The sequence below is a fragment of the Anabrus simplex genome, chromosome 7 (genome assembly GCF_040414725.1).
Source record: "Anabrus simplex isolate iqAnaSimp1 chromosome 7, ASM4041472v1, whole genome shotgun sequence".
NCBI classification, from domain to species: Eukaryota; Metazoa; Arthropoda; class Insecta; order Orthoptera; family Tettigoniidae; genus Anabrus; species Anabrus simplex.
Genome location: NC_090271.1, coordinates 143867579 through 143881522, shown reverse-complemented (window position 1 = coordinate 143881522; position 13944 = coordinate 143867579). Strand labels below are relative to the sequence as shown.

General features: G+C 37.2%; 1 protein-coding gene across 1 annotated transcript in view; it reads right to left on the bottom strand.

The window, feature by feature from the left end:
- Positions 1-13944, bottom strand: part of LOC136877378 (RRP12-like protein) — a 129465-nt gene that overhangs the window by 6876 nt on the left and 108645 nt on the right. Inside the window, exons 16-17 of the mRNA XM_067151364.2 lie at positions 6804-6936; positions 1452-1609 (exon numbers count right to left, since the gene is read on the bottom strand). Coding sequence (XP_067007465.2) covers positions 1452-1609; positions 6804-6936 — 291 coding nt within the window. The remainder of the gene's footprint in view (positions 1-1451; positions 1610-6803; positions 6937-13944) is intronic.

Below are 13944 nucleotides of genomic sequence, written 5' to 3'. Positions count from 1 at the left end.
ATTGAATATTTTAAAGTTATATGTTTCATATTGTATCTATTAGAAACTGGAGTCCTGATTCCTCAAGAGAATAAATATATTAAATTAAGAAAGAGGGAGGATCATGCAAGATAAGAATATGCAGGACACACAAGTCCTCTCAAAGACAATAGCATCAAGGTCAAAAGGAAGAATGAGATGGGCAAGAAAGTTCAGAAGGCAAAATCAATGCCAAACTCAGCTTGAGGACCGTGATCGCCATCAACCATGCATGTGTGTGTTGGATATTCAGCCCGAAGGCTGGTTTGATCCTCCACAGCTCCACTAAAAGCTTGCCCAGGCATCAGTGAAGAGGCATACTAGGGAAATGAGGAGTGAGGCAGTTTCCTCTTACCTTCCTCACTGAGCCAGAAGTTGCTATTGCACATCAGTCTACCAAGCTCACTGAAATGAATGCACCAACCAACCCTATGAGCAATTTCTTCACACCATTCATAACAGGGACTAGTTGTATAAGAAATGATATTACTAGCATCCCTTATATCTCAGTCACTTTCATATTGACAAAGCCAAGGATGAGACTGAGACAGACAGATCAATGAAAGTAAAAAATTGCTGTAGCCCATACCAGAAGACATATTGCACTGTAAACACTACATCTCATCAGCTCACAAGCTATATGATCAAGAAGGAAACATTTACTAGAAAAAGTAGCACTGAATAGACAATGACATAACAAACATTTTGAAAAGCTTAGTTATACTAAACTTCCCACACCACTGAAGATCTGTCAAGAGGACCCTTCAATGAGTGTTGAAACCCCCTCTCCCGATGAAGCTAGGAAGCAGAAAATAACTCAAGGACTGAGAAGAAATGGATTTAGAAGAATTGGTTGATCAGGAGAGAGCCTGTCAAAAAGACAGCAGTATATGAAGAAAAGGAAATTGTTTTCATATTTGTCCTCGTCTCCTTTTCTACTTCTCCCTCTTTCAATGTCAATCTGTCATTTTGTTTATCATATTCTGTGTTCCTTTTCATGTACCTACCATTCTATATATTACTTGATTTGTCACTTGTTTCACTTGTTTGTTCCTTTCCATTACTTATATTTAACCATTGGGACCCTTTTCTCCTTCAATGTTTGTCCTGTGTTCCTAGTATCTTACCACCCGTATTTACCAAAGGCTGAGAAAAAATTTATTTTTGAAGATATGGGACTGATAGGGAGAGAGTCTGTTTGAAGATGTGAGGCTGTCCTTGGACGTTTTCTTCGCGTATGTCCTTGTCTCCTTTTCAATTACTCCCTCTTCCGATTCTATTATGCATTCCGATTCATGTTTCTACTTTACACTATATTACTTAATCCATGAAATTGTACCCTATGTCTATGCCAAAGAAAGAATAATGTTCTTCCGTAATACAATACTACCTAATGATTAGTGTCTAAAAAAAGCATAATTGTATATACTCACAATAGCTGGAACTGATGGTCCAATAGTTGTCAGAGGAAATGAGGTGATGAAAACTTTGATAAAACTAAGAGCGGCTCCAACAATTTCCCGAGTGTTTGACATGACCAAGAGTGTTACATTGTCTAGCAGCAATGTCAGCAAGTCCACAGGCATACTTTCTGTAACACACACAAGGAAACACACTTTTTATTTTTATTATTATTATTATTATTATTATTATTTATTCATCTACTTACATTTAAGGAGATTTATTGGACCACTTACATCATTTTTATAAAAAGTATTTTTCAGTTTTCTGTCAGCCCAATACAGTAGAACCTCAATAATTCGAAATCGGTTAATTCAAAATCCCGCCTAATTCGAAGGAGGTCTCATTCCCGGGAACATGAGATATGGTTTTGCATGTTATTTAAATTGTTTAATTCGAAATATGGATAATTCGTCATTCGAAGTACAATGTCGGCCCCATTACCGAAATTTAGTCTTAATTCGAAACTGCCTTTACATTTTAAAACAGTAGTATGTTACAGAGTAATTTCAACTCGAAATTTATCCGTGTCATAATAGAACGCGTGTACCGTAGCTTTCCGCACTTACATTCACTTCGGTGGATCTACAGTGCGCTTCATGATTACTAAGTTGAATGAAATCGGAATTCTTTTGTATTCAAACTTTTAAGGAACGCCGTAATATCACGCAATGGGCAGTGTGCGGGAAAACAGAATCCGCAAACACTGGCGATGCCGACAGTTGACGAAAAAAACGTGGCTCATATAATAAATTCGTAGGCACCGAACAATATTGTCATTGCCGATGAAACTGCATTGCTTTATTTTAATGCGAGCCCAAACGATCATATGGTTTTAAAGGAGAAAGTGCCAGCCGGAGAATCGTACAAGTGTGAGGGATGGGGGTCATTGTAGTGCGTTGCAATGCACATGGAAGCGAGAAACTTTATCCCCTCGTCATAGGAAAGATCGATAAGCCACAATGTTATGGGCGTCGGGCACTTTCCATGCCAGTACAAAGCATCTAAAAATGCAAACAGTACAGAAATCCAAAAAAATAATGCATTTGCACAGGGGAACCAGCATAACTTATCCTCGTCTTTGAATTGTGTGATATTTTTCTTTCGTTGCATGAGGTTATGTTTGTAAGTGATTTACCCAAGTGCATTATTTGAACATTGTAAATGCACCTTCATGTTGGAAATAGTTTTTTCCCATGGCATTTGAAAGGTTTAAACCGTGGATCGAGGTGATTGCATGTATTAATGAGTCTTAGAATACTTTGTGACACGGCAAGTGTTTACATTTCTGAAGTACAAGAGAAGTGCCATGGCGGGAAATCGTACAAGGATAGTCATAGGAAAGTTCAATTTTAAGGACATCGGGCACTTTCTGTGTAAATACAAGGCATTAGTATAGTAATTCAATGAATAAAGTACTTGCACATGGGAGCCAGCATAGATTTCTCGTCTTTGAATCGTGCTTTTTTTTTCTCTTTCTTTGCGTGAGGTTATGTTTGCCAGTGAGATATCCAAGTGCATTATTTCAATACTGTAAATGCACCTTCTTGGATACATTTTGGAAATGGTTCTCTTTTCATGGCATTTGAAAGGTATAAACTGTGAATCAAGGTTAACTGCATGCAGTAACGGGGCTTAGAATATTTTGTAACGCAGCGAGGGTTGGTACTTCTGAATTGCGAATTGGCGGTTAATTCGAAATCACGTAATTCGAAGTCCGATTTTTGAGTCCCAACGACTTTGAATTAATGAGGTTTTACTGTACTTCTTTATTCTGTTGGATCTTAACTTCCTTTCTTCACCTGAAATCACTCATCCCATTGTCTGTCTGTTGATCTTGGTTCGTAGTCTGGTTTGTCTGTCTACGAGTTTCTCGATTTTGTTTGTTTTATTTTTTAAAATCTTCTATTGTAATTTGTAGTTCCTTCATATATTCCTTGATTTCTGTAATGAATCCAATGCAGTTCTTACTGTAACATAATTTTTCCACGATTCTCCTGATGATCCTGTTTTCTGGTGTCCTAAGACGATGTCCAAAGAATGAGATTAGGTTCTTCCTGACTGTGTTCATTACCGGTTCCATTTTCTTGTAGAATGTTTCATTAAAAAACTAGTCTCCAGTGCCCAGTTTCTTTGTAGTTTTATGTTTATGCACGTTCTGATTATTCTTCTTTCAAACCTGAGTATTCTGTTTATTTCTGCAGCATTAGTTGTTCTGAAAATAGCTTCACTTTCATATGTTATTTCTGGTAGTGTAATTGTTTTATAGTGTTTTAATTTTGTAGCTATTGAAAGGCCGTTTTTGTTGTATGGTGTTCTTGGTGATATACTGTGCTCTGGTCAGTTTATTTATTCTATTCTGCCATGTATGCTCTTCATTAAGTTTGTCAATAATTTTGATTTCCTGTTCATCTATTGTGATTTTATTGATGAGTGGTGGGTCATTTAACATGATTTCTCTCTTTTCCAAGTTTATCTGAGGTTGATTTTCTGCGCTATTTCTTGCAGTGATTTAACTTCTTGTCGGGCTTCCTGAACATTGTTGGACAGGAGAGCAAGGTCATCAGCAAATCCCAGGCAGTTGTCTTTGGATCTTCCATTTTTGATGTTCTTCTCTCATTACATATTCCAAGGCACAGTTAAACAGCAGTGGTGACAGGCAATCTCCTTATTGTAAACCTGTTTTATGAGGAATGGCTCAAAATTCCCTTGTGAACCAATAATAATAATAATAATAATAATAATAATAATAATAATAATAATAATAATAATAATAATAATAATAATAATAATAATAATAAAGCCAGAGGAGATATACTGTACATGCATAACACCAACAAATGCTGCCATGTACTGAATGATACATAAAATAAATCTAATCACTAAATATCTTGACCTAAATTTAAGCATTTTAAAAACTATCTTTGTTGTACGATGTTCTGTGATCATTCCACGCATATATATTCAAAGCAAACATCAACAATCACTTGTATAAACATTTTTATCTAACTGATGAAAGTTGTTCTATTATTAGGAGTTACAAAGACAAGCTACATCAAAACAAAAACCAGGCAAAAAGATATTATTTTGTATTCCAAAATACACTATTTATAATCAAGAGTGTTTTTGTAATCAATTCACATTATGCTAAGAAGAAATACCTTAATGTAATTATTAAGTGAAGATTATATATGGTATATGGAACATGAATATTTCAGATAAAATTTGGTCTGTTAAGAGCCAATGCAATAGCAAGCATGCCCTGATAACACACATCAAAGGTCACTGCAAAGCAGAGCAACATACAGTGAAATCTCAGCAGACTTTTGAAGAGACTAAAAAATGTAAATGCCATACAGGGAAAAATGTACTCCTGAAAGAAAAAATTACTGTTTATTGTGTATTTAAGCAGGTGATGTGATGAAAAATAGTTTTCACAGATTTAACTACACTACAGACTGAAATACATATCTAGAGTGGATTTCTTGCTCTTTTCTTTGTGCCATCCATTTGTGAATTCATTTTCATTAATACTACCATTTCGTTACCAACAACAACAAAGCTTAACACAAATCGTCTAACAGTACTCATGCTTCTATCACATTTGACAGCATAGGCACTGGTGTTGGTTTCGTTTCTCTGCTCTGTCATCACTTACCTCTTGCAGCTTCTTAGATACTGTATATGCTGATTCAAGATTTCGACAATCATCATGGACTAACAAACCACGACACTGTCTAACATTCTGCATAGTTGATGGAGATCATGTTGTCTTCCTCCCCTGCTACCTGACACCAATCATTTGCTTCCAATATGTTTTCACTTTTTTTTCACTTGGATGTGTGAATTTGTCAGCAAAGCTGTCTTTAATGAAACAGGTCTTTATAATGTTTTCATGAACAGAATCTCAAGAAGATTTTACAAAATGCATCGCATCCATGATGCAGAATGAAGAGAAAAAGCCTCTTTCCATAGTTTTACTTTATACACTGTAAGATACCCTGATCGAAACTCTACAAACGACTTGTGCAATATGCTACGAATACAACTTTTCAATTCCAAACATATGACGTGTCAGTAGGATGGGCCACACACTGGTTGACAAACAAAAGGATCTTAGCACTCTTCTGGGCATCATCCAGTACATGTAAGTATTGCTCGCATACTGCAGATGTTACTCAGGCTTTTTTATTTGAAGTATACTTGCATGCAAACATCCACACATTTTTTTAAACAAGGGGGTCCCTTGCTTTCTCTATTATTAGAGGAACCAACTTTTCTGTTCGACTTTCATTACAGCATATCAGGACTGACGGTCTCTCTTCACGATTTCCCGCTGTGACATTCCTTACCCTTAAATACTACGATTTTGTCAGGTAGAAGGTGAAAAAATGGCCCCTGGAAAAAATTATCTGGACTGTATTCCTGTAGAACTGATTTCAGTGTAGTTTCTCACCATATATCTATGGTCCCTGGGTTTTACACTAGCATCCTCGCCTTGCACACACTTACACACTAGATTACGCCTATTCTTAAATCTCTCAATCCTGCCATTGGAAGCTTGAAAGTCTGAGACTCTTAGCTGCTGTGATAAGTGAACTGCCTGAGATCAAGTCACCGTTCCATACTAAATGCATGGGCTGGTTTAATCCACTTCAATAACACAACTACCAGCTCAGAGAAGTGATCCTCACATACTAGTTTTCTGTTGCTGTTTGCTCCTCCTTCACAAACATGTTCAATTTCCTCTTACTTAGTATGATGTTCAATATGGATGGAGGAATATTCAATTTCAGTGCTTCAAGAGAGAATTGCAGTCAATTTCTTGAATTAAAATTAGCTTTTCATAATTGGTTATCTGTTGCACTTTCTTTTTCTCCACAATTAAAACCATGCTTTGAAATCTTTGTTACTAAAACAATGAATGAACTAGCAAACACAATCACAAGCTTTTTGCAGGTGTGCTAACGAGAGAGAGAGAGAGAGAGAGAGAGAGAGAAATTGCATTACTATCACTTTTCAGTCAAGGACATGCTGTCGAAGAAGATGTGAACAACTAAATTTTGAATTCAAGTCATTGACAATAGGGAAAATAACGACTAGTCAAACAGTGCTATAAAAATATGATCATCATAACTGGTACGGGAAAACGTGTTAATGAGGATATGTTAAGAGTTAACATGTATTTAATAGTACCAAGAATGAGACCAACGAAAATCGCTGTGTTAAACTGAAAAACATGCTAACAGAGAATGTCCCGGTACTAATAAAATTCCACTGTGCTTGGTACAAATCCAGAAAAATTTAATACAAATGTCCCTTACCTCTGAACTGATGAGTTATCTTAGCTATTGCAAGCAAAGTAGCTGAAGCAAGAGTTGGGGAGCCAGCTAGCCCTGCCATTAGCAAGCCCAGGTAACTTTTAATAATATCATCTGTGGGCTTATCTAACCATTTCTGAAAAACCAAAACAGACAATATGGTAAACAACATCAAAATAATTATAACCTATCAGAAAAAAATGGAAGTGCTGTATTTACTCGACTATAACACCCTTTGCCCCACCCCTCCTTAATTTTCAACTATTATTGAGAAAAAAATTATTGGAACAAAGAAATCAGCAAAAAAATTGCAAAAATCTTCTAAGTGTCCATACAGCAAGTACAACATTTCAGTTTATGATACAATCCACATTTCTGCACCACCTGTGCATTGGAGTTGGCTTTGGCTACTTTTACCCCCTATCTTACAATTCTCAATGCCCTTCCAAGCTTCTGAGCACCACATCCCATGCAGCAGTGTGTAGTGCGTAATTAAGAAGCATCTAGTACATAAGTAGGACTGAGAATGAGCAAGAAAACAAGTTTTACGACATCCTTCAAGTTGAATGTGTTGCAGAAATTGGACTAAGACCAGTGAGTCATAAATACGAAGTGCAGCCATGTGTGATTTGTTATTGCATAACTAGAGAGACGAAGTATTGGGATAAAAAACTAAATGAAAATTTAAAAATCCAGTTCCTTCCGCAGTATGTTCTAAAGTTGCTTAGGGAGGCAAAAAACAATAACAATGCTGTAAATCATGAAATGAAGCATTTTAAAGTGTGTGAATTTTCACAAGGTCTTGGTATTGCGCAGAAAGATTTTAAAGCAGGTAGAGGTTGGTCAGAATACTTTATGCATCAAAATGGACTAAGTTTGTGGAGGAGGACATCACTGTATTAGTGGCTTTGATCAGATTATACCAACGAAGTGATCAAATTTCACTGTTTTCCAATATAAATGGTCCATTATCAAAAATTGTACATTTTGCAGCTAACTCGTTCTTGAGCGCCAGCGATTCGCCCCAGGATGCCAATTTGGGCTTATTGGTTATAGTAACAGAGACCAAGTCTCTCATAGTGCACTGACACTGCCTGTGGCTCCAAGGAGCCTACGCAGTGGCCTTCCCCATATGCACTACACATACGTCTTGGTAGGTGTGCTAGTTACCAACTGATGAACTCAAATTGGCACACTGGGGCGAAACGCTAGCAACCGAGAATGAGTTAGCTGGAAAATTGATAATGTCCAATAATGGACCAATTGCATTGGAATTATGAATTTACTCATTCAGGACAAATATTTTCAAGAGCCCTACGGAAATCAATACAGTATTTATATAATTTCACTGCTTTATCACAAGACTTTGACAGCGCAACACTGTGCAGCCTTGAAATCAGCACGGCGCTATGCAGTTGCGGTGCGAGTGCGTTGTTTAGTCATGTGACCAGTCAATTGTGGTAATGAAGGAGGGAGCTAATACAAAACTGTTTTAAGGTCCTAATATAACGTTTCGTATAAATAAAGTTTGGTATATATTTACATGACTATTTTGTGTATTGATGTGAAGACTTTAGATGTTTCTTTTTCTGCTTTTAAACCATGCCAATCTAACTCATATTATGTGAAATTTTCACCTATTATAGCCTTCCATATTTTTGAAGTTGAAAATTGGTGGGGGGGAATGGGGTGTTATAGGTGAGTAAATACAGTATGTTAAAGTGATGAAGGCTGAATCATACACTGCTAATTAATGCAGTTCATAAAAGAATAACAATCACCGTCACATAATTTTAGCTAATAAAGCCAGCAGAGATAATGCAGGGTACTCATCATTGCTTCAAGAGATAACTGCATGCTACACTTTCAAGTGCTTGGTGACAATGCGTTTATGTGACAGGATGATGATATATTGCTTTCAAGACAGATGAATGAGATGATGCAAGTTTAGAACACTATTATCATGGAAAGTTATGAAAAATGATATCCAAACCCAAACCTCATGATGCTACTGTCCTGATGGGCGTTGGCCTATCAAGCGACCACTGTTTAGCCCAAAGACCTACAGATTATGAGGTGAAATGTGATCAGCATGACAATCTCGGCCGTTATTCTGAGCTTTACAAGATATTAGACGGTTTTCACTTTACAAAGGACATTTAATCTATCCTCCTACTCAATACATACACATCTCCATCATTAGATGGAGTAATAATAGTCATACATGTTTCAACTCGTTTGAGCCATCTTCATTGAAAGAAGGGGTTAAAGTTTTCTTACATAATTGATGCTAAAAAATGTGTTTAAAGCATAATGAAAACAAATGAGACATGACGGAATTAAAACAATAAATGATTATGGCGAGGTTGTGACCTCTTAGTCTAATAATGTGCAGTGTGTTACAATTAGAAAACGAGGACGGATTCACTGTGTTAAAATTTTAAATGACAGTCTGTCTTCGTTGAGTCACCATCACAAATAGTTAAGAGGGCAGCGAACACTTAAGAAACTATGAGAAGAAAACAAGTGCCAGGTAAAAAGTATGCGACACATAGTGGAAACCGCCAATGAAGTTCAAATTTATAAAATAGTTGCCCTCTCAAAAGGCCTGCCTGACCTGCTCAAATTTAGTGATCCCATTCTCACTGATCATGTCTAATTTTGGCTCAGCTGTGTTTGCGAGGATGGGAGGAGTGAAGGGGGAAAGGGAGAGGTGTGCAGGGCTGAAAGGGGGAATAATGTTGAGTTAGAGAGATGGAGGCGGGGTTTGTTTTTATTAGAGAAGTGCTGACAGATATATGGAATGAATGTTTCAAGTAGAATGTTCTTTTTTTCGTTGATTTCATTTAAATTATAAGAGGGGTTCATAAACTGATCTATATTGATGTGGATGCTCTCGAGAATGTTGAGCAAGGTGTCTTTTTGCTCATAAAGCAAGATCTTTGTCTATTTGTGACTGGATTCTTTGTGATGCTCACTCATAGCTGAAAAACGATTATATTTGAGAGCATTGCGTTGTTCGGCGTATCTGGCCTGTTTGACCCACATAGCTGAATTATAGTACGCGCATCTTTCAGTGATACATGCACACCCTAGTGCTGAATCGGTCAACCTCGGTTATCTTCGAGATTTGTATTGGCAACCTTTGAAACACAAACTATGAATCGCTTATGCATCGCTGCACGACATCTGGCGTACACTTTACGTACTAGTACTGTTGTTGTTTACACAGCACAGCCAACCTATAGAAGTCATGCTAGGAACAAGATTTGCATCGAGAAATGTTATATAATGTTAAATAATGTATGTGTGACACAGTTGTTGACGTAAGATAATAAATGTTTAGAAAATTCATATCGATCGATCATATTATCGATTCAATTCAGATTCATCTCCATTCAGTTTGCAGTATTACCAGAACTGGGAGAGCTCCCTCCTTACTCCTCAACCCCATACAAAATAATATCGCTAAAAGGTGCGCAGACTATACAGGATTGGCATTCTAATTTGTAAACTCCAGAAATCAAGTATCCATTATTATTGTTGCTATTGTTATTGGTGACAGCGTGCGGATTGAAAATAAGTCTTAGAGTTGTTGTGGGAGGTTCTTAACACTAACATTTTAATGATATGTTTTTTTAAAGATATTAGAAATTTATAAATGCTACTACTATTGAATGTGAAAGTGGAAAACAACTCTTTAGGAGTGGAAATCTTTTTCTAGGGTAGTCTTAGGTCTGCTCTTATATCTAATGATTCTGTTGATGAAGGTTCTACTAAAACCGTTGTATTCTGCGATATTGTAAATAGTATTAATTTATTTTTTGTAATTCTTGAGAGACAAAAGAACAGTTAATACTCTGAGTACCATGCTATTGTAAGCTGCTTTCTTATGTATATCTGGGTGCAGAGAAGTTTGTTGGATGGTACTGATGGTGTGGGTGGGTTTTCTGTATATATTTAAGGATAAAGTGTTGTTGCAGTTGCGCTTAATGTTTAAGACCAGGCAGAGGTGCCAACCTTTGAAGTGGGTTATCAGTAATCCCATTTTTAACCACCACCACCCCCCCCCCCCCCCCCTCCGCCAAAAACTTTTACGAGTTAAATCCAAAGCACCCCGTTTGCCCTTTCCTACAGCAATATATTCTAAAGTATATCATATAACACAATAAAATTTGCTCATTACCTGTTAGTTCTGCGATAAAAAATTCTTTGTAGCTTGTTTCGCACCCAGCAGCTGCTTTTCGGTGTAGGTTTTCTTGTAACATACTTCCCCCTGAGATGACATTTTCGTCTTCAGAACCATAAGCGATTCTAGTGTAGATGTACTTAGTGTAGGCCTGAATTCTGTCTGATTTTTCCTAACAACACTGAAAACTCTTTCTGTGGGAGAGTTACTATGAGGTACACTTAGTACTGCAAATACAACATTACTTAAGGTTTTATACTTAATTTGTCCACTTTCATTTTTAAGCTCTGCAATCTTGCCCCAATTCACATCAATGTTAGGTCCATGTACAATATATTCCGGGAAAGTATCACACTGGTAAACTGCAAATTCCTCTTCAAGTTTGTCATGTTCACTTTCTTTGACCAAAGTTGGGAATCTTCGAACAAAGTATTCAAGAGATGAATAGGAAACCTTTGTTCTGAGAGAGATGTCTACAACTTCGGCATGATGAAGAAATTCATCATCAAGGGGAAATTTCCTGGTAATGTAACTGCAAGCTGCCATATAAAACTCTCTTACAGAATTATAAAACATCTCGTCATCACAGTCATTATCTTTCAAGTATGCCCTAGCTTTTGCTCCAATTACCAAGTCCTCATTGGCTTTCTGGTATTTCCTCCTCTTGAATTCAACACTCAAAAGGGAGGTAGATTCTGACTGAAGAGAACATGGCTGAACAAATCTGACCAATAGGTCAGTTAAAAGACCTGTAAGTTTCCTCCTAAGAAGATGTATGGCTGGAGCATCTTGTTGCAGAAATATATTCACAGAGTTAAAAACAGGAAGTGTACTCTGAAGAAAGTAGCAAAACAGTTTTGTGTGTGGGTCTTGTATGAAAGATTTCACAGTTTCAAACTGCTTGGTGGTCTCACTTTTATGGTGGGTCACACTACAAAACATGAGTGTCAAAGCTTCCCACTGCTCAAGAACTCTATCAATAGACTGAAGAAGCAAGAGCCAACGGGTACTAATATATTTCAAAATTTTGTGACCCTCTGTGCCACAAACAGCCTGATAAACTTTCAACGTGTTTTGTCTTTTAGAACTCTTGTCAAGACAGTAATATAACTGAACCAAAAAGTTATCTACATTGACTGGCAATTGGGCTGCTGCTTTTTGTGCACAGATGTATATGAGATGACATGAACAACCCAGGACATAAACAGAAGAATGCCTGTCCTTCACAAATTTGGCAACACCTTTATTTGCCCCTATCATTGTGTATGCATTGTCAGATGAAAAAGAAATGCAATTTTCCCATGGAATGGCTAAAGAAGACAATTCACTATTAATTACAGAGAAAATTCCCTCACCAGTATTGTCACTACTCTCTAACAATGACAATAGAAGAGTTGATATTTGACCTCTCTGAGCATTAAAGAAAGAGACAACTATAGGACAAAGTTTAACTGCATTTGAATCCGTACCACCATCAGTAGCCAAGGAAAAAGGTGTTATTTGCAAAAGTTCGCTTAATTCCTGTTTTGCCTCAGATGCCGTGTATTGAACTAAAGCAGAGGTTTTAGTTCCTGCACAACAATATTTCTGAGATATTTTTGAGTCGGGGAACATTGATCTAAACAAATTTCCAGCGTGGTCTGAACTGATAACGGAATATTATGCTCCAAAAGAAATGATGTGAACAATAATTCGGCATTTGTCACCGCAGTTTCATTACTTTTTACGAAGAACGATGAAACAGACTGGTTTCGTAATTTTGATTCACCGTATGTGTGATGTTTCTTGGATTCTGTGTCTTCTGCGATCATCTCGTCCACCGTGAGCCACAGAGAAATCACATGAACACACACTACAGAACACGTGGTTTTCACTAACACGTGAGGCAAGCAAGCATGGCCATTCGTTTGTGTAACCGTCTCGATATTTCTGTAACACTGCTGTCTTCTTAGAAGAAGATGCAATTTGACAATTGCTCCGCTTCATTTCACAAAACCAATCACTACTTTTCGAATCAACGTCTAGGATAATTAGAATTGAAATGCGCTAAATATATACCATTCTTTCTACGAACACAACAGAGAGCCGAATGTGCGCACTGGAGAACAGCAAGGCAAGGAGTAGCGATTAGCAAGGAGTAGGACCTACCTCACGGCCGACTTGATACGTCATTCCCGTGTCATTCTAGCTAAGAGAGCAGCGTATATCTATGTAGCTGGCCGTGATTTCACAACACTCGCGGGAAACAAAAGGAAGTGACGACCAAATAACTGCCAAATATGTTTGGTAGCAAACGTACAAGCATTGAAACGAGGCGGGTTGACCAGTAATGCTCTAAGAGATTGAACATTTTTTACTTCTTTCCTTTTTTTTCGCAGAAATGAATTTTTATCGTGACAAGGTTGCTTTTCCGTAATAATTTCCCCTTCGACCATAATGCCGTAATCGCGAAGTGAAATCCGTAATCATTACAGACAATCCATAATAGTTGGCACCTCTGGACCAGGTAATTAAGGGCATTATTGTTTTCTGACTCTATGGTGAATTTTATATGTGGATCAATGGAGTTGAGAAGTTCAAGTACTGTATTGCTGTTAGTAATACGGGAGTCTAAAATAACAAAATGTGTCATCTACGTAACGTGTCCAATGTTGAATGCCGTTAATCTCGCCAATTATGTGAGAATGTTCTAAATGATCGATGTAAATATCCGCAAGGTTCCCTGAAGCTTTTGACCCCATGGGAAGACCCATCTGTTGGTAAATGACATTACTGAAAGTGAAGAAATTGTTATTCAATATGAATTGCAGAATCAGAATAAATTCTTCTATTTCACCTATACTTAATTTACTGAATTTGGAAAGATTGTTCTTAATCAATTGTACAGTGTTGTTAACAGGCACATTAGCATACATGTTAGTAATATCAAATGAATGACGCGTGTGGTGTTTGGAT